Genomic DNA, 22,029 nt, shown 5'->3' with positions numbered 1-22,029 from the left:
GAAACGTCTTCTACGTTATTACAGAAAAATCACAAACAAAATTCTTTTTCAATGATAGTAATTAGAAAAGTTCAAACAGCCCCAAACAATCACAATGGGTTTTTTTTTTATAAACATTCAACTGAAATGTGAGGAACACAATGATTCAACATTAAAAACACAAAAACACCAGTTCCCCAAATAATGATAATTAAATAAAAACCAAGGCACATTCAACACTGCCTGTGTAGTTTTTGTAAGTAGCCTACTGTAGATATATTTAATTCCCTGTAAAGTATTTCTGATTCTGATACACATTAAACCTTCATTTTGCCCAATAATTAACTTTATATTCATGTTGCATTCAACAACAATCCAAAAAATCAGAATAAAAATCAGCTGATATTTCTATTTTTGTAAAAGGGAAAGATACAATATACAGACAAACTGGAAACAGCAGTCTGATGCAGTATCAGCTGCTGATTTACAACACTTGTCCTTTATGAGGGCTTCTGTCTAATTAAAAGATTAAAACAATTCAAAAGGAAAAAGAAAGAGTGACCTGGGCATAGCAAGATATAAGAAGATGTATATTTAGCTGCGGCAGAGATATACAAATATCAACATGAGTACAGGTCTGTTTACTGCCTTCCATCCTGTCTCACATTAAATGTTCAGGGCTTTTTAATAAATGTGTTAAAATGGTTTTAAAACTCCCTAAAAAGTGTTTTTTTTTTATGTTTGGGGCCTTTATCAGACATCATGGGGGGAGAGAGAGAGAGAGAGAGAGAGAGAGAGAGAGAGGGAGAGAGGGAGAGAGGGAGAGAGAGAGAGAGAGAGAGAGAGAGAGAGAGAGAGGACCGACATGTGGGGTAAGAACCTGAACCCAGACCGTCTGCCGAATGGTTTAGATGTGAAGCAGAATTGATCGATGCACGTCCAACTGGAGAATTAGTTAAGACACATGGATGAAACATTGTGTATTAATAATCTCTGTTATAATCTAGTATAATGAGAAAAATGCACCCAAAGTGAAATAAATAAGAGACATTATTTATTTTTAATAATAGAGAGGAAGACAACTTCTCGCCCTGAACATAAAAAGCAAACATTGATAATGGTTCGACTTGAAGCAGTCAGACCTTGTGGCTCATTACTTTTAACACGTTGTTGACCTTTGATTCCCTCTTTAAGGAAGCGTGTGAGACTAAAACACTGTTCACAGTTAAAGTCAGAAGGGAAACTCGTGTTTGAATCACTTTAACCTTGATGTACCATCAGAGTGACTGAATCCTCCCGTCACAGACACAGTCACTGGTTCAACACATTAAAGAGAGGAGAAGCAGCTCATTGCTGTGTCCTCTTTGCATGAACAGAAGCTTCCTCATCTCTCTCTCTCTGCGGCTCAGACTATTTTCCTTTCTTGCAGCTTTCACCACAGCAGAGCAGAGCCTTTCACTGGCTACAAGTCAAACACAACCTCAAATGAACTGCAGATGCACAGCCAGAGCGCTCGGTGCTCCGCCCACAGGAAGTTTCACTGTTTGCATTGTGACGAGAAGCTGCAGGGAAACACTTGTGGAAGTCTCCTGTCATCTTAAAAACAGAGTTATGAGCAGACTAATGTTGTTAAAGCTAGTGGACGTTCTTCCCTGAGATCATGACATTCATCCCCTCAGAGGGACATACACAATAAGACTGAATATGTTTTTAATCACAGACAGACGTTTGTTGTAAACACTTTAAATAGGAAGTTGTTCATGGTTATGTCATTTAAAATACAAACACCTGTTTCCCTTTTTGGTGAATTAAATATTTCCCTAATCTTTGTGACACAACTTTTCCCCTTTTCTTTCGTCCTACAAATTACAAACCCCTTTGTGTGTTGACTTCAGGATTGTCGTTTCTTCCTTTCCTCACCTTGTCTCTTCACAGCAGTGCAGTTCTACCGAGCTTAATATACCTCAGCCGCACCAGGAGGAAGTGCTGCAGTAAGGCATGCTCATCATGCAGGCTCTCGCTGTCATCGGGCACTTCCTGTTCTCCTCTGCTGAGCGTAGACGTGACGTGCATTCAAACAGCCAGACAGCGTCCATGGACTTTGAGACAGAGGTGTACCTGGTGTAACCACGTGAGGAAATAATACTGGATAATTAATGACTGAATGTTCCCATGAGATGTTCTCTTTTAGTTTGAAATGTTTGTTCACAATGTGGTGTGTAAAGTTTGATGAAAAGGAACAAAGAAGAAAATTAATCGTTGTGCTGTCTGAATGTTAAGTACAGTAAAGTTGATGTTGATCATGGTGGATAATAATTGTATAATATATATCCAGAAGTGAACTATATTACTTTAATGTCCTCCGGATGTCGCTCTCTTGCACCTCCAAGGAAAACGATCAGCTTTGATCAGCTCTTTGATTCCTTCAGCTCTTGACTCACGCTGGCCACAAAGACTCCAGTTCATGGCCGTCAGGTGTGTGAATGAAGTTTGTTTACAATCAGTCACTTCAGAAAGAAGAAGACACGCTCCGGTCTTGTATTGCAACTTTTATTTAATCTGCTCAAACAAAACAATATGTTAGCACGTAAGAAAAGACTAATGAACATGAGAACAGTATGGTACAATGCAGATGATTAAAGAATATGTCTGGAACCCGACCCTCCGAACCTACATCAGCCATCGTCATCTCTGCAAAGATTTCCCTCTCCTTCACCATCCCATCAGTTCCCTCAGCAGAAAAGAAAAAAGGGTTGACAGACGAGAAATGTTTCAACCAGCGCTCTTCTGTTCATGGAGAAGACGACCAAAAAGATCCTCAAGCGTGTTCAGAAAGCTGCTGAGCCACCACGCTCTCTGAGACGTTCAAAGGACGTGAGGAAACCAGCCAGGCATACGTGTGGACTTACACAGGTGAAGGGACGTCTCGTCCGACTGTCTCTGAAGCCGCACTGATCCGTTATCTCAGTTTTTTTAAAGATCGGATTGTATTTCGGAGCTGTTAGAAAAGAAACCTCACATCAGAATGAAACAAAAATATTGTGTAAAAAAGAAAAAAAAATGGTGGGGAACAGTACCAAGGTCATTCCACGCTCCCTTGAAATCATCATGATCTCCACGGAAAGAGGCGAACAGAAACTAAACTACTGCATGAGATCAGAACGACAGTCCCCACATATTATTACTATAGTTCTCTTTAGATCTGAAACACTTTAAATGCAACTTTGGAACAAGGCACAAACCACATAGCTTGACAGAAAGATCAACTTCTCTCCATCCTGTCAGAGATCTCTCTACTAAATGATTCAAACAGAAGAAAGGCGACTTTGCTGAGAGGGAGCGTGTCGAGCAGGAGACCGTGAGGATGAATCCTTTGGTGAGATAGCCGCACGTTTTTTAGCGTGTTGGATTATTCTGCGGGGTGTTTTTTTTCTTCTTCTCTTTATGTGCGATCAATGCGCAGTGTACGAGCTTCCTGTCTGGGCGTTTCCCTTTTAGAAAAGGGTGGATGAGGGGTTAAAAGCTGAACATTTCATTTGATCGACTGCAAAGCTAAGAAGAGAAACTACTGGTAAATATTTTCTCATATCAGTTAACACTCATCATTTGTTGAAAAGCTATGATGTCCAAGCCCTTAAACACAGCGGAGTCATACAACATCCAACAGCCATAGAAACCACGGGTGAGGAGGAAAACCATGTGCAGGCTGGATGTTTCCTTACTGACTGTGCCTGAAGTTCATCTTCATGAACGTGTTAGTCAGGCTGAGCTCTTTTGGTTCACTGTGGTGGATCCTCAGCTCTCACTTTGATGCATGCACCAGTGCTGATTGAGGCCTCACACTGCATTGTCTGTGTGTGCGTTGCGGATCATACCGTGTATGGCTGTTGGACAGTTCTGACATCTGATTGTATTTGTGTCTCCTCGGGACATTACCGAGACGATGAGTACAGAATTAGAACACAGACTTTCATTATTTGGACGTGGGCGTTTCCCCGTCAGGTTGATTGTACTTTGAGCTTGAAGTGACGCAGAAACAGCACCCATCTGAAAGGATGGAAATAAACAAGGAGGTCCCTTATCGAAGACGTCTGTCAGGTTCAACACTTTCACTCAGAGTTGGACAGCAGCAGACGGAAAGAAGGCCAAACGTTAAAGTTGGAGCCAAACCATCCTCACTAAGCACTGTGGAGAGAGTCAATGGCACTATCATGTCCTTATATGGACAACAGTCTGCTCTGTGAGGACGTAATGCAGTACAAATAAAAATAAAGGGTAAAACTAAACAGCTTGATGTGGCTAAAGAAACACGATCGTAGGTTTGAATAGAAAAGAAAATATCAAAACTGAACTTTTCCTGTCTCCGACTTTCTCTGTGGTTTCCTTTCATCTTCATATCCAGTTTAACATCACACCAGGACACAGTTGGACAAAGAGACGGGGGCTGAGCAGGGACAAAAAGGGCCGGGACACAGAGATGCTGGGTGGAGTGAGGAATAGATGCTACACTTATTGCTAACAATAAAACATGTGACGGTTATAATGCAACTTCTTGGCAGACTCGTGACCCTCGACATATAAAGAAAAGGAGCGTACATGCTTCAGATGTAGGACCTAAATGTGACGCACATGACATCGACTGAAATAAAAAAAAGAAAGAGAGTCAAATCAAAGTGTCCTGGGAGGAAAAGTCACTTCTATCTACATTTCTGGCCACGACAGACGAGCATGACGGATGTTAGCAAATCAGCACTTTGAGTGAGAAGATAACATTTGGTAGAGAGCTACACTGGCTGCTTTCTGACACGCAGCTCGCTCGTCCAACCCTCACTCAACAGCGTGACCCAAGAAAAGACGGTCAAACGTCTCGCCTGTCTTCCTGTTATGATTCCACAGATGGCGGAGAGGCGGACGAGAGAGCAGCCGGTGTGGATCGACTTGATCCGGCCAGAGTTGAACACGCACGCTGACGTGCTCCGTAGAGATTCTCTTTTTCTAAAGAACTTTTTGTGTCTTTTATACATTTTCAGGTTAAAATAGTATTTAAGGAAGACAAGCTTTACAGTGTCCTGCAGTGGTGGACCTCACCAGAGACTGTCAGTCCCACATTCTCTCACACACACACACACACACACACACACACACACACACACACACACACACACACACACACACACACACACACACACACACACACACACACACACACACACACACACACACACACACACACACACACACACACACACACACACACACACACACACACACACACACACACACGCTACCCTATGGCATTATGGGAAAAAAAGTTTGTATTTCCATCCCTACTGTCTTCCTGTCTCCGTTCTCTCTTAACAAAAAGTGAGTGTTTGATAGTAAGTCACGCGGCTCTCAGCGTGGATGCTACTGTTCAGGTGGTTAGTATCACTGAAGAGTTCAATATTGTTGACCTTATTTTTTTTTTTCCTTCTAGTTATTTCAGAACAAAAAGAGAAAATCATCTTTGCATAAAGACGCTCTCTTTCAGACTGTGCGCTGTCGTCCAGGATGCGAAGCCCTCAGTGAGAGGAGCAGTCTGTGGGGGAGGCAGCAGGATCAGGATTCTGTAGAATGGATTCTGAGTCACAGAGAAATACCCCCCACCCCCACCCCCCACCTGCTCCATTGTTGATGCGTCCGATTCTGCCCCAGATAAAGTCCTGTCTCAGTTTGAATGTGATCATTGTCATCGTCGCCGTCTCCACTCCTTCTTTGATTGGATTGTTTTTCTCGGTCGGGTTGTCTGGATTTGACCGTGCGGGTTTTTCTTGCGGCTCACGTGGATGTAGATGTTCTGAGGAGGACGCTCTGGATCCTCTACGCTGTGCTGGACTTGCCCAGCTCCTCTCTGATTGCTGAGGAGACAAAAAGAAAGTTCTTTAGTACTTCACCCCTGAGGAGGATTTATGTCAGAGAGAGATGTGGGTCTGAGCTTCATCTCCTCACTGGACAGAGAGGTTTGTGAAACTCATCCTTTGAATGTCTTTAGAGAGACAGGACAGTGGACAGAGTCAAGACAACATGCGGGAGAGGAGCCAGAGGTCGGATCGACCGCAGGTTGTCCGCTCTCGAGGACTTTGGCCTGTGAACACGAGGTGCACGCACTGATCACTACTTTCATAGATTTCTATCAGGATACTTTGAAGAAAAGTAAAATATCCTAAATTTGTCAGTTTCCTTTTTATTATTTTAAAGATTACTTGTTGGTCTTCTTATTCCTTTATTGAAGAGGTCGGACAGAGAGGAGAGGGCAGAGTCAGAAATCAGAGAGAAAGAGAGAGAGAGAGAGAGAGAGAGAAAGAGAAAGAGAAAGAGAGAGAGAGAGAGAAAGAGAGAGAGAGAGAGAAAGAAAGAGAGAGAGAGGGAAAGAGCGAGAGAGCGGGGAATGAAAGGAACCACATGTGGGATTTGAACCCGGGCAGCCGGCCTTGCAGAGCTGCTTATCTAAACGACAGCAGTGGCTCAGAAAGTGCACATTTAAGAATGACAGTAGGAAATCCTCCTGAAGGGGCCCTGTGTTCGTGTTCGTCTATTCCTGTGAAAGCTACCCATAAGCCATTTTATAGGCATAGTTTGTGGATTATTGCCCCATACCACTCCTTCTAACTGCTTGCTGATTCCCTATCCTGCCTCAGTACACGTTTCCACTTCCGTTCTCCTGCTGTGGAAAGGCAACCACACTCAACCTTTTCACTGGAAAAGAAATCAGACTCAGACTGTGAATCTTACCCCCGGGTCAAGAATGTAACGGAAGTTATTATGTTCTTCGTGATCCTCACACCTTCACTGCACCGACTAATGCTTTTTGTGTTCAATCTCGATCAGTGTACATGTAAAAAAAAAAAAAAAAAAAAAGTCTCAACCTCTTTGTTAACCCTTTTGTCTGTATTACTTGTCCAGACCCCAAAGGCACATATTTGGGAATCATTGCAGGATGTAATATCCCTCTTAATGACTCCTGCTCTTTCTTTCTTCTATCTATGATAAATTTGCTGTTTATTGGAATTGTGCTGCTGATTTTGTTTTTTTTCTTGTTGTGTTATTCCTGCACCAGAACTCGGGTTCAGCACCTAGAGAATCAAACTGTTCAATATCAACTCCTTTCCATGACTTCCCCTGTTATTAAGAATTGTGAGAGTCCAGCAGCGACAGTGATGATGAAGAAGACTATAATCCGTAAATATTGATATGCTGTACCTTTATGAAGTTTTGACTTGAAGTGGTTACACATTGTCATTGGAATTACTGATGTTTGGTTTGCTGTGACTGCACACACATTTAAGAACATTTCCCAAGTATCATATGGTGTGATTAACATGTAATCAAAAGGGAAGAATGTTATGGAAAATTTTACTCAATTTGTACTACGAAGGTCTCATAGAATCTGTCATATAAAATGTATGTGAAATGTCTTAGAACACTACATGCACAGCCTATTGGGTGTTTTGTTTCCCATCATTTAGTTCCCTTTATTCTGTTTCTCTCTGTACATGTGGGAAGAGTCACCCAGGCTCTTCCTCACTGGACTCCATCTCCTTCTCAGCCTTGGAAGATGGTAAATAGTCATGTAGTCTCTTTTCTCACACTAGGGGATAGATGGTGCCCTGCCAGGTGGGCAGTGGCTCTATGTGGCGTGATGGGGAGTGATCTGTGTAGTGTGATGGAAATGTATAAGTTTTCATGTTCGCCTTTTCTCTGGGCCTCTTTCTCTCCTCACCGTGTGAGAGAGGGGTCTTCGAACGCTTATCTTGCCTTCGAATAAATGTTCATTGAGACCAGATCGATCTTGGGGTTCCTTTCTGAATAGATCTTCTCACTCTTTATTTTCACTCTTTGGTAATGGGAAAAATTCCACAACAATGCTCTGAACGTTTTGATTATCACAATGTTTCTTGAGTTATGATGTTTTTTTACATGACTTGTCGCTCTCAGGGACTTTGAGGAATCTGCTGCTGTTGAAAACTTGCAGCATATGTTTTGGTGTCATAAATACTGAGGTGAAACTTACCATCGATGAGCTCTTCTTTTAGCTTCGACAGCTCCTTCCTCATCTCATCCAGAATATCCTGAAAAACACAACCAGTCAAAGTCATCTTTCCAGACAAACATCAGAGCTCTGAGAGGAGAAGAGAGAGAGGAAAGGACTTTAGCTTTTGGACTTAGCTGTGTGCAACCATCTTTATGAAGAGGCTAATCCGCTATCTGCAGATCAAAGTCAACCAGTGACAGATCACTGATGTCTCTGTCTCACTGTCACAGCGCCGTGTGCCGTAGTCATGGCAACAGATAGTCAACTGTACAGTACTCATCTAACAGGCTCACCCCACTCTGACATGAAGTCTAAATAGAGAGTGAGAGTGAGAGAGATAGAGAGAGTGAGAGAGAGAGTGAGAGAGTGAGAGAGAGTGAAAGTGAGAGAGAGTGAGAGTGAGAGAGAGTGAGTGAGAGAGAGTGAGAGAGAGAGAGTGATAGAGAGAGAGAGTGAGAGAGAGTGAGAGAGAGTGAGTGAGTGAGTGAGTGAGAGAGAGAGTGAGAGAGAGTGAGTGAGAGAGTGAGTGAGAGTGAGAGAGAGTGAGAGAGTGAGTGAGAGAGAGAGAGAGTGAGTGAGTGAGAGAGTGTGAGTGAGTGAGAGTGAGTGAGAGAGAGAGAGAGAGAGTGAGAGAGAGAAATAGAGAAATAGAGAGAGTGAGAAAGAGTGAGAGTGAGTGAGAGAGAGAGTGAGTGAGAGAGAGTGAGAGAGTGAGAGAGTGAGAGAGAGTGAGAGAGAGAAATAGAGAGAGTGAGAAAGAGTGAGAGTGAGTGAGAGAGACAGAGAGTGAGAGAGAGAAAGAGAGAGTGAGTGAGAGAGAGAGAGTGAGAGAGAGAGTGAGAGAGAGAGAGTGAGTGAGTGAGAGAGAGAGAGAGAGAGAGAGTGAGAGAGAGTGAGAGAGAGAAAGAGAGAGAGAGAGTGAGAGTGAGAGCAAACGGGGGCAAGAGAGCGTGAACCACATGCAGGACCAACAGGACCAGGACTGTGACCAGCTCGATGACGACTGCAGGCTCTTCACACGTGGCGTCCACTCTATCAGTGGAGTCAAACCAACGACCCATGAGCAGTACATCTTAAGACCTACAGTCTAAGGTTCCTCTTACCTGTTTCAATCGATCATAGTCAACAGATTCTGTTGGCACACCGTTGGCACTTAAGGATGCGGTGGGTGTCGGAGTGGATTTAGGTCTGAAAGAGAGGACAAAGGAAGAGAAACACGGGTCCAGGGTTAAGGAGGTGAGTGTCTGTTGTGAGCTAAGAGGAAACATGAAGTCTAGATGTCTAACGTTTAGATCTGTAGGCTGCACCTGCTGACAGAAAACAAGCAACACTGTTCACATAAAAACCCTGTCAGCTGTGTGTCTGTTCTGTTTTCTGAATAAAAGAAACCCTCATGATTTCCTCAGTGAACGTTTCTTCCACCCAACAGGGTTCAGCACGCTCATGTTGACTTTGATGAAATCTGGAGCAAATTAAAAAACTGCAGCGAAAAAGCAAATCTGTGTCATTGCATGCAAATCCTGGGGTAAGAGCACACACTTAGACATGCATGTCAACACACACACACACACACACACACACACACACACACACATCTCTTCACGTGTTCTGATGGTCGTCAGCTTTTTTTAAGTCTTTTCAACACGTCTGAGGCAAAGTGATAGACCAAGAGCGTGTCAGCATTAAAAACAAAAGTTGTAAATAAAGGCTCTGCATGACAACCATTGGTGTGGAAAGTTACAGAGCAGCCAATCACATTCAAGTGAGGAAGCACGGCAGGAAAAGGAAGTGAGAGAAGAGGAAATGAGCTCAGTATGAGCTGTGGGTTTCAGTGTGTTGTTGCAGAGTAAAGAGATATGACAGACAGAAAGAAGGGTCTTCTCTCCTCCTCATCCTCCTTTTTCACTTTTAAGGGTTTGTCTTTCGGCTTCTATTTTAGAGACATAAACCCGGGGAGAGAGAGGCCTGCAGAGAAGGAGCCACAGGTCAGATTTTAACCCGGGCTCACCTGGAGGACTATAGCCTCCGTACATGTGCGTGCACACTGACCACTAGGCTTCAGGAGCCACAATCGTCCACTTTAAGAGGGAAGACTTGAGAATTTCTATCATACCAGGGAGGAGTTCACAGAATACTAGAAGGACTCATGTGGAGCACTGAGATGATGTGCTCCAACATTTCTTGGATGGTCTAGTTCTCTGTGGGTGACACACTGACGTCTCCTTCTTTGTGCATGCACACACACTCCCTTACATCCACGGCAGGGCCTTATCTGTCAGTGCCTGCTGGATCTGCTTTGGCTCTCTGATGATAACAACTGTGCCAAGTCTGCTGCGCGCTGGGCGGACACTCGATTTGAAGCTTGTGTGCGTCTGTGTGTGTGATAGGGTGGGGAGGGTGCAACGAGTTAAGAGAGCAGCAGGCAGAGCAGCATGCATTACTAGATTACATTAGAAATCCATCATACACACAATGATTGTTTAGAAAGCACCACAGCACATTGTACCAAATGACACAAATCATCAGACACAGTGAGGGCAACCCTGCAGGTTGGTGTATTTAGAAAAGAAAGACATCATAGGATTCATCCCAAATGAACAAGCATTCAAAATAAACCCTCCAACCAAACCACGCCCATCACAGCAAACCTCAAAGGACATTGTTTCAGAAAAACATCTGGAAAACTCTCCAGGCCCTTTTTTCTCTCTACCTGTTGGAGGGATCTGCTCCAATTGGAGTTCTCCACGGAGACTCTCGTCTGTGTGAGCAGCAGAGACACTAACTTAACAAATGACAATTTACTATCTGTGTATGTGTGTTCAGAATATCAACTCAGCTAAATGATAGGATGCTTTAAAGGGTCCCATGAACTTCCACATTTCTCCAACATGTGGAAAAACATAACATGTGGAGAGACACTAATCTGTGTCTCTAGTCTGCCTACAAAACCCCCAAATGAAAAGTCCATCCTCTCCGTCTTCTGCCTGCTCCACTTTTCAGAAAATGTGTGCTTAAACAGGCGTTTGGAGATTTTCCCTTCAGGACATCACAAAGGGCAGTAGCCCCTCCCCCAGGTGGGTGACACTCCCACAGCTAGGTGTTTGTTCTGACCTCTGAGTCTGCCTTCTCACTGTAAACAATAGGACATGGAGCGAGACAGCACCGAGTACACCCAAGCCCTTCCAGAGAGGGGGCGTGGCCAGACACAGCTCATTTACATATTTAAAGCTACAGACACAGAAACAGCCTGTTCTGAGCAGGGCTGAAATAGAGGGGTTTATAGACATGATCAAATACAGGATCAGAGTGGATTTACAACGACACACTTCACACATGTTGAGGAACTCTGAGACTTTCATTCTACCTTGAAGTTACCCGCCAAATGTCATCCAAAGTTTGCAGTGAAAGTAATAAATTCATTCAACCTAAAATGCTGGCAAGATCTCAAATCTGAAACCTTCAACTAACTGATCATTTGATGCTACACAGTTCTTTTCCATTTACACACAGACAACTCATCTTAAACTGGTCATGAAGGCAACATAAGCTTTAGTGATGTTAGCCAGCGCAGAACGGCCCCAGCAGTGCACCATGCTAAAGTTAAAAGCTAGCTGATGCAAATGCTTCAATATGTTCCTCTGGCACCTTTTACTAAGAGAGTAGAGCTTAGTAGCTAATAGACATTCAGATAAGAGACAGAAGTGAAATGTTATCTTTAGACCAAATATGAACAGTATAAGAAATGAATTTAAGTGCAATGGTACTTAAGGGAGCAATATATACTGATTGAAATGATAAAGTGACCTTCCTCTGAGATCTGACATGAAGGAAACATGCTGTGTTAAAGTGCTGTCTTCTCTGACAACAATCCAGCAGCCAGTATGTCCTCCTGATCCTGAATGCTCTGGATTTGTTTGGACCAGAGAAGGTAGACGGTTTTAAGGCCCCCCCCACACGGCCGTTTTGAACGCCCCTCGGTTTGTCAGATATGAGAGCAGTTTTCAGGTCAACAGGTGTTGCAGCGATGGAAGCGGGCAGTGAAACTGCTTCAGATAGAAGTGATTGTACCCGAGCTAAAAAGCCTCTGCATGTTTCTAATAAGCTCCACCAGCAGAAAGCTGCTCAAACTAGGATCAATGTTGGAGATGCGTTTACAAAATGGAGAGAGGTTAGAACACAGAAAGGTTTACAGACCCATGCAGAGCTGGCTAAACACTGAAGCTACAGTGTCCACCACAGAATGACCTGTGTGAGCATCCACTCTAGAGAGGACGGGGGAAACAGCGCTCTCTCTTGGATTTAAATGTGGACTACAGTACCCATTTTAACCACTAGGTGTCAGAGTTACATACTGCTCCTTTAGTGATAAGGTGAAAAAGTAAAGAACATACCTTCCGATAACTGGAGACTTGCTACCGTTCATGGTGTTTGTTCTTTCCCAAGGCTTCCTGGGCATGTCTGCAGATAAAACAAAAACACAAAGAATTCCACTCTTCTTACAGTTTGACATTCATTACAACTTCTTACTCATTTTAAATACTCTGACATCATGAATCAAAAGTTAAACTCAAAACATGTATCTAATGCTGATGTTGGGTCCAGCCAAAATGACAAAGTTCAGGCTGTGTACGTTTGGAGAACCAGGACAAAAGACTCTTTATCCCAGCATGCCTTGCAGGTACTCCCAGAATGCTTTGCTACACCTAACGCATAGGTGTGAAGTTTGGGAGGGTTAAAACCGGCTGTGCCCCTTCTTCACTCTCTTTCAAACGTCGTCTGGCGACGTCCGAGGATACCCCTCTACTTCCTGTTTCACAACACGCTTCTCTTTGTTTAAAAGTTTTGGCGCGCAGCTAACCCAAGGTCTTGAAGCATACCGACGTCCTGAATTCCGAGCTTAGATCATCCATTCGAACGCATCTCAAAGAAGAGCGTTTTATTTCTCCCGTATTAAAACGGTATTGAGAGAGATTGTAAGGATTACGTCTCGTTCCGTCCTTTAAAGAAAGGACATCCACGGAGATCACCTCGCTCGACGGAGGACACTACGGCTCTGCTCACCCTCTGGGACCATACAACTGCAGGGAGACGTCGAAAGACCGTTCCAGGACCCCTTTTCTTCCTTCATCAACCGCGGACGAGTTATTATTGTGAAACGGTGATAATATTTGCTTGGTGTTTGACCACTGCGTCTAAGGTTTTATGAAAGTAAAACCTCTTTTGTTTTCTTTATTTGTGCCGCTGCGTCCCGTGTGTTTATCTGTGAACTCTCGCGTCATAACCGGGTAATAGACTCATTATCAGAAAGACTAGTGTGAACGCCGTCTGATACAAATCCGGCCACTGGCTTCTGGTAGTGCAGTAAACTATGCTCTGAGTTGTGCGTGAGATCCAGGCTGAGATTGAGCTTTCGAGGTGCGCTCTTTTCTCTCTCGCTCTCTCGCTTTACACACACGCACCTTTCGGTAGACGCACACACATAGAGATCTGTGGCTTTCCAGACGCTGCAGAAACATAGATCAGGTAGAGACAGAGTTTGACTCCGTCTCTAGACAATAGACCAGGTTAGGAGACCTGTGTTCTGTGCCACGCTTGTTTGTTTATGTTTGTTACCTGTAGTTTAGTTTATAATAGTTGTTTGTTTGATTGAGTTTCATTGATTAACTTGATGTTTCTTTGTTAAATAAATTCTGTTATAATTTAAAGAGCAGTTGTTTGTGATTACTGAGTATTTGCATTGTGACTTAGGCTGGGTGAAAGGGCTTTGTGTTCGGATTTCACACCTTCAATTAAATACAGATTATTAATTATTAATGATATTGGTATTTAATTAACTAATTTGAGACTGATATTTGTAATATTTTGGTTGTTCCCTGTTTACAGGGTGGTGCCCCAAGCTTTATTAAACTCAGTTTAATAATAATTATTGATTTATTTTAATAATTAAGTAAACTTAATTATTAAATTTAATTCGACAACTAAATGTTACATCATAAAACCCCATACATAATTTTGCCGCCGTGGGAAAACCCCAACACTGACTTGGGTCTTCCCCGCCTGTGTGAGGAGGATGCATGTTAATCGGGTCTTGTTGTTGTCGAGGATGAGGATCTTCAGACCTGGACTGTTAGGGTCCTTCTGACACTTACCTGGTGTGCTACAGGCTGACATTTTAGGAGTCGTGTTTATCTCGCCCTCCTCCTGTTGGTTGGACAGACAAGGGTCAAAGGTCAAAGATGAGTTCCAATCAGAGGGTCAGAGATTTGACTTGTGTTGATATTAAGGGGACTGGATGGATTAGACAACCGGATTTCTTAAAACAGCAACAGTCGTTCCTCTGTTCCTCGCTCATAACCCCATCCCTTCAGATGTCCTTTATCTTTGTACGTTATGTGTTATGACTGAAACATCTATTTATGTCCCATCAAGTTAAAGGACCGTTGAACGTGAGCAAAATAAACACTGCCCCTGAATAAAACATCTCATTTGTGAGTTTGGTGCTCATTAGAAATCTAATGAACCGCTGCAGATGATGTTGTCGACACTGATGAATTAACTTTAAGTAATCTTTAAAACATGCACTGCCTCTCAAGGTCTTTGCACACTGAGTTTATTTTTTCTCATTCAAAATGGATGCACAAACAAAATGATCACGTTTTCAACCTGACTCAGATTTCATAAAATTTCATCCATCATTATTATTTTTGGAGCAGGTCTGATTTTCTGATCCCTCCCTTTGTGTGTGGTGCCTCCAGTGGATGGCCAGTGAACTTTTTCCATGTGTGGTACCAGTATAGAGAGCCACATATCAAACTGGACTACTGACATCCTGAAATAAACCTGGAAGCTACTGGAATAATTCTGCAACTCCATCGACAGAGGAAAGTCTCCTTCATCGACAGAGGAAAGTCTCCTTCATCGACAGAGGAAAGTCTCCTTCATCGACAGAGGAAAGTCTCCTTCATCGACAGAGGAAAGTCTCCTTCATCGACAGAGGAAAGTCTCCTTCATCGGCAGAGGAAAGTCTCCTTCATCGACAGAGGAAAGTCTCCTTCATCGGCAGAGGAAAGTCTCCTTCATCGACAGAGGAAAGTCTCCTTCATCGACAGAGGAAAGTCTCCTAGCTCTTGTAATCACAAGGAAAAAACCCAAAGGAGTGAAACAGCCTCTAAATTATCTCATCAAGAACGGGACATTTAGTCTCATACTGGGAATTTTAATAGAAATTAAACGCATCATACTCAGTGTGCAATGTGTCTGTGCGTGAAAAAGCTTACTTAATGTTTCCTGTAGTTTCATTGATTCATTGATCAAAGACTACAGAATGAAACTGCTTTCGGGTTGAACTTTCCAATAGGAAACTGATGAGTAACAATTAAAAATGTAAGAGATCAGATGAAACATTTTACTGATATACGATGACATATGACGTAGATTACATGACATATGCACTGAACTGCAGCCGTTCACACAGATACAGGGCAGAGAGACTCAGGAGTGGATTCAGACAGGAGAGTAAGTGAATGTGCTAGACACTGTACAGCTGGGACAAAGACAGAAGCCATTGTGACAACGACGTGTTGAACATCATCCCTGAGAGGCTCTGATGAAAACTTACTGATCTCTGGTCGGGTTCAGGTGAGGAGCCCTTCTCTGCAATTCTCCTTCTGTAACACAAAATGATAATAATATCAGGGTTTCCTGTTTCTTTACTCTAGGAGAGCTTAAAAAAAATACCAACGTATCAGGGAGATGTTTCTAACTCACTGACACACAGAACAAGTGACAGCTGTTCTAAATACAGTGGTTGTCCTTTTCAAAGTTAATGTTAGGTTGGGTCTTTTATTCGTCTTTTTTTTTTTTTTTTGCTTTTCACCAAAATCGCAAAAACAACAAACACAATGTAACTATGAAGCGAAGTAAACATATTAAATTAAACAAATGAGAACTCAAACGTTGCATGGTTAGTGAAGGGAGCCTACTTTAAGATATTATTAAGCCAACAATAACGTTTGGTGTGACGCTACCTCCTGGCCAATAGGGCACTCATCTCCTCCATAAGCCCGCCTCCTCCAGGAAGAGGGCCGTTTCCTCTGGCTTCTGATTTTGCCCCTGAAGCCCCTGCGGCCCCCAACATGGCTGCTGCCAGAGCAGCCCCTGCATCGTCACTCTGAGGGGATTACAGGAAAATGATGTGATGCACAAACAAGTGTTTAACGTTCAGCACAATCAAAAGGATGAAGCAGCCTTTTTCTTAAAGTTTAACGAGGATTTAAAGATGTTTTCTGTGTTCACTGTCATTCATTTTACACGTGTATCCATGAGAGCTGCTCTATCTAACACAAACAGAGGTATGTAGTGTAGTGAGAGGTTGTTACCAGTAAGCCTCCCTGGAGTCTGAGACGAGATGTGACAGATGGCGACCGCGTGTGTGCTCATCCATGAACTTGAGGTTGTGTGTCGTGTGAACAGAGACGATATGAAGATAATGTGTCAGGCTTACGTCTTCGAGTCTGTGTTTATGAAGACTAAAGGATACAGAGTTTGATAGAAACACAGAGTGTGTGTGTGTGTTTGCGTGTGCGGCTCGTGCCCTCTCATGATGTGTTCGTGTGCTTGAACGCTGATGCGTGTGGACATGCTCTGTCAAGCCGTCCACTGATCAAATACCCAATCAAGCGCTCACCCTTGGCACTTTACGCAGCTTGGCTCCAGCGAGGGCCGCGGCCAAACCTGAGATGGGGCGCTCCTCCGTAGGAGAGAACAGTCCGGCGGGGAGGGGTGGTGCTGGGGGAGGGGGAGGGGCTCCAGGAGGAGGAGGTGGACCTGGGGGAGGAGGAGGGGTCCCGCCTGGAGTCAATGTAGGAGGGAGTGGAGGAGGTGGGGGTGGGGGAGGATGGCCTGCTGGGGTGGTGGGGGTGACGGCCGGCGAGGCGGCAGTCGGGGGCACAGTGGAGCCGGGTGGCAGGGGTGGAGGTGGGGGAGGGGTTGCCAACCCTGGGGTCTGCACCACGTCTGTTGGAGGGGAGAGGATAGAGGGTGGGGTGGGGGAGGGGCCAACATAATGGGGAGGAGAAAATAAGTTCAAATGGTTGTTTTTTAGAAGACATTAGATGACATTACAGGACATGAACACTCTCAAACATCTCTCATCTGAACATCTGTCTGTCGATGAGGATTCAGCGTTGACTCTGGGCACACTCACACCATACAGTCTGTCCCAAGCATGTGTGACCGTCACAGTCCAGGATGTTTCATGGCTGTATCTGACTCAAATAACTCCAAATGAGCCACTAAATCAGTAAAGTATCTGTCATGTTTTATGTGTGCGTACACGGACTGGACCAAGCATGCCTTTAGAGTGCGTCTGTCTTGTAAACTAAGCGTGCTTCATGCTCATATAAAGCCATGGATGTGCTGTTGTCTGATGTTCTGTGTAAAAGGGGAGCGTGTGAGTGGGGGACAATCATGCTTTAGTAGAGTACAGAGACAATGTGCCTGGTGTGAGTACGCCCTCTATGACATGAGGAGACAGCACAGACTGAGAGGACAGACCTCCAGAGTGGACTCACGGTCCTCCACTTCTGAACTTGAGTTTGTCTGGCTGTTACACAGGTACCTTAAAAGTGAAAGCTTGAAGTAATTATGACAGAAGTGATCCAACTCTCAGCCCGGGTACACACTGATCAATAAAGACTTTTAGTCTCTGTAATGATGCAGCTCAAACAAGCAGGTAAGGCGAGGTGTTTGTCAGGTGACACCAGGGTCATGAGCCCACAGGGCAGTGATGGTTGAACATGAAGCCACGTACAGAGTATGAGAGCATGCCACATGGTGTCACACGGAGGTCAAACTGAAAAACATGCAGCGTTAGTTAGAAGAAGTGCTGTGAGGCTTTGTTCATCTCGTTACCTGCTGAGTGTTTGCTGCTTCTAACGTTTGTTCTGAGCTGAAGGTCGGCGTTTGATGAGTGAAACAACAAGGAAGCGTTGAGCCTCACATTAGCAAACACAGCTGAAGTGCGAGGACACTCAGTGGTGCACGGCTGCCTGAAGACGCTCTTTAAAGCAGCAGAGGACAAGCGCCTCTGTTATTATCAGGGACACGTCCGACTCCTCCTGCATATTCAATCAGCGTGTACACGCCAATCAGAGACCGAGGAGGGAGGAGGGCGGGGCATCACTTCACCAGCCCACGAAAATGTTCAGCATAGACCTGAATGTTATCGATGAATAATTGGTGTGAATCAGAGGAGATGAAGGAGTGGCTATGCTCTGTAAACCTGCACTACACCACTGAGGACACACACACACAAACGCACGCACACACACACATCATATGTATCATAAGGATCATAAGACACGAAGTATGAATTTTAATTTTTTAATTTTTAGTTTAAATCTCAGAGGATTCAAACTCTCTCAATAATCTCTGACTGAATGTTGAGCATGCTGAGCTATGATCCATATCCAACCAGGAATCCTGCCCAGCTTTTCATTCTGACCATGTTTGAGGCGAAAGGTCATCAGCTGAGGGACGAGGTCACTGTACAAAGATTTAGGTGTATATAGGTTTATCTTCTAGTGAGTGTTTGTTTTCATCGTTCGTTAGGTTCGATTCCTGATCAGCTGAGGAGAGATGAGAGCAGAGCGTAGCGAGAGCGTCATATAACCACGAGGGGAAGTTAGATTTTCTCCTGTGACGTGATCTTCTTCAAGATAACCTTCATAAACAGAGGAAGTCTACACTGACACGAGGAAGAAAAACCTGATCTACAGTCACGTCTTAAAGCACTAACTGCCAATCACCTTCTCAACGTATCTGTACTGCACGCTAACCCCGCCGTTAGCCACCAGTTAGCAACGTGCTATAATGCAGGTAAACTTGATGTCATTTGGTTCATTGAGCGAGCGTCAAGCGTTATAAAAACGTTCATTAATAATTCAAAAAATGAATATGATTTATTTAAAATATTTAAAAACTTTTAAACGTTTCCTGTTGGCCGGCTGTTCAGCTGAGAGCCGCAGTGCATTATGAGGCAGTGAACATCGGGGTATTTCTCGCATAAACACTATTGCATGCTATGATTTGGGATCGTACTTCACGTGATGATGATTTATCAAAGTCTGCGGTTTGGGACGCAATCATCAACTCACTGCTTTCCTGTCACTGAGTGAAGCCCACCGTCACACATGTAGCACTGACATGTGGAGAACTTAACAAGCAGGGCGTCAGACACTTTTTATAACCATGTTTAATTCCATTAATAAACTAAATCAACGCCCCCCACAGCTGTGAATATTGCCATCACACTTCATTTCATCTCCATTTTTAGCAGGCTTTTGACTGACAGGAGGAAAATCTGCATTTCATGCAACTCACCCTGAAAATGTCTGGACATCAGGAGTTTTGCGGTTCACGGTGGAAAACACTACAAACTGTAGTTTTAACTTTTAACTGTCTGGATGTTTTTCATGTCAGTCGGGATGTGTCGCTGAGTGTCAGCGTTTGCAAACCTGAAACACGTGAGTGAGATTTTTAGGAGTAAGAGAGAAAACTCCTGAACCCTTCACTAATGTTCAGACTCCTGATGTGGAACATGTTGAATGGGACTGATCAAATCCAATCAGCACAGAGGGGAAAAGCAGATCTGACCTTTGGTGCATGGATGAAAGAAGCAAACGACGACCATGAGATGAAAAGGTAACAGCGGATCAGTGTCCACAGAACACGTGACGATCATACACGAGGACATGCCACACTGAAACACAACACAGATTTCATAGCCAATGAAACGTGAGCCAGTTGCACTTCTAAAGACACACATGCAGAGACTGACACAAAACAATCAGACCCAAACAACAGAGTGAAGCTGCTGTTATTTATTACACCTCAAGTCCTCAGCCAGGACTCACACTTTGCTTTCGTTACATGGGACTTGCTCTGTGCTGCGTCTATGCCTGCGTCTATGCCTTGAATTTCCCTCGGGATCAATAAAGTATCTATCTATCTATCTATCTATCTATCTAGCTCAGCATTGAGGTTAACGGATGTAACCATGTCCTAAAGCCCCCGTTAGTGTGTGAGTAGTGAAAAGCGTGGGGAGAGAGAGGCAGAGAAGAGAGAGACAAAGTCCAGACTGGAGGCCTTACCCTGGGGCTGGGGTTGACAGGTGGAGCCCCACTGAGGCGGGTGGGGCTCTGGGCCTGCAGCTGTGTCCGGCTCCCCCGGCCCTGACAGGCCCAGGCCCACAGGGAGGGAGAGGTGCTCAGCAGAGGCAGAGGTGGCAGCGGCTGCAGCAGCAGGGGGCGCTGTGGAGGGAAAGGGCACACCAGGAGCTTGGGATGAGGAGGGGGGAGACGAGACGAAGGAGGAAGACAGAGGGGCTACTACAGGTGAGGGAAGAGGGGGTGGGGTAGGCGGCGGAGGCGGGGTGGGACAGCTGACACCCAGAGGGGTGTGGCTGTAGGGGATGGTCACGGGAGAAGGCGCTGGGAACATGGGGGGGCCGTTGGGGGCTGGCGATGGAGGCTTCTGGGTGAGAGGGGAAGGGGCTGCGATGGGGATGAGCGGCCGTGGGCCTGCAGCCTTCCCTGGGGGGCTGCTTATCATGACAGGGGGGGACGGGGGTAAGGGAGTGAAATTACAGGCTGACCACACCACAGACTTAGCTGGGGGGGCCGGGGCCGGGGCGGGGGCAGGAGGTGGAGCTTGGGGAAAGGCTTGCTGTCGCCTCGGGACTGTAGCGTAGTGAGGAAGGACGGGGTGGAAGGCAGAACCTAGTGAGGTGGCAAATCTGGAGGCAGAATGCCTTAAAGGTGGGGTTGGCGGAGTGGTGGAGGAGGGCGATGGCGCCCCGGGAGCTGGGTAGGTTGGCGTGGATGTGGAGGATGTCCTGCCGTACTCCTGAGGAGTGGGGTTGTACAGGGTGCTCTCAAAGGCTAAACGGACAAACCAAGGACAAGACAGGACAGAAGGGAAGGAGACGGAAGTAAGGAAAGAAGGCAGGAAGAAAGGTAGAAGCCAACGTGCAAACAGGAGGGAGAGACAGCAGGTCAGGAGAGAGAAGGAAGGAAGGAGGGAGGAAGGAAGGGAGGAAAAAGAGAAGGGAGCGGATGAAGCAGGAACAACCAGCACAGAGCTTCACCAAACTTTTCCTCCAGGTATCAACAGCATCTAAGGCTGCTACAATGTTAGTGGAGAGGTGTTAGCGCTGCGGACAGAGCCGGAGACACAAAGCTTTTACAGTCTCATCTCAGGAGAGAAGAAGGGGAACAAACGGACAGAGGGAAACAAGTCAGAGAAGCAAGAGTTTAGCACAGAGCCAAAGAGTCAACAAGGCTGCTCACCCGCTCATACATGTACAGAATATAAATCATTAAAACAGAGTGAACACTGAACATATCTCAGTTGCTCCGTCGATTAGCTCGGATTGAACAACCATGATGATAAAGTCTCTGACATGACAAACCCGACTGCAGACATCACCCCGTCAGAGAATGAAAACATCGGACCTGCACAAAAAGTTTAGCTCAAAGCTGGAGAGGAGATACCAGAATCCCACTGTGACATCACAAGGGGAGTAAATTTTAAATAGAGCATTTTCTCTGTGCTGTCAGACTTCTGCAGACCACAAACACAGGACAGGATGAGTTTAGTTCACATGCTGTTACTCAAATAAACACTGACAGACTTAAAGAAGACCTTTCACATTATGTGCCCTTTAATTAGTTCACTCAGCACAGGTTGAAACAGAGGAGAGAGACTGCTGACTTTACTTTAGAACATCAGTTAAAACAAAACCCCGACAACGAAATCAGCCACAACATTTGATTGACATTAAAATGTGATGTGCATTATGATCAAGAAGGACCAATCACGTGGCTGGAGAGTTGAGTCAGAAACACAAGTTGAACAGCACATTGGATCTCTTCTTCTACTGAAGTGTTCAGACGTGTGCAGGTGAAGCTCTGTTTGTA

The 22,029-nt window shown here is 44.8% G+C and overlaps 1 protein-coding gene across 4 annotated transcripts in view; it reads right to left on the bottom strand.

The window, feature by feature from the left end:
- Window positions 1-2,513: 2,513 nt before the first annotated feature.
- The window catches only part of enah (ENAH actin regulator), a 124,954-nt gene continuing 105,438 nt past the window's right edge, over window positions 2,514-22,029 (bottom strand). For 2 of the 4 annotated variants that reach the window (XM_079339332.1, XM_079339331.1), the window contains 9 exons: window positions 20,203-20,991; window positions 16,737-17,065; window positions 16,078-16,220; window positions 15,669-15,717; window positions 14,200-14,251; window positions 12,442-12,508; window positions 9,154-9,238; window positions 8,030-8,087; window positions 2,514-5,876 (listed from right to left, as the gene is read on the bottom strand). In XM_079339332.1, the coding sequence (XP_079195458.1) occupies window positions 5,839-5,876; window positions 8,030-8,087; window positions 9,154-9,238; window positions 12,442-12,508; window positions 14,200-14,251; window positions 15,669-15,717; window positions 16,078-16,220; window positions 16,737-17,065; window positions 20,203-20,991 (1,610 nt within the window). In that variant the 3' untranslated portion in view covers window positions 2,514-5,838. The remainder of the gene's footprint in view (window positions 5,877-8,029; window positions 8,088-9,153; window positions 9,239-12,441; window positions 12,509-14,199; window positions 14,252-15,668; window positions 15,718-16,077; window positions 16,221-16,736; window positions 17,066-20,202; window positions 20,992-22,029) is intronic. The other 2 variants (XM_079339333.1, XM_079339334.1) reach the window with 2 other exon arrangements.

Source organism: Symphodus melops, assembly GCF_947650265.1.
Source record: "Symphodus melops genome assembly, chromosome: 1".
Classification (NCBI taxonomy): domain Eukaryota; kingdom Metazoa; phylum Chordata; class Actinopteri; order Labriformes; family Labridae; genus Symphodus; species Symphodus melops.
Note: the sequence above shows the minus strand (reverse complement) of the source record. Positions and strands in the feature narration are given on the sequence as shown.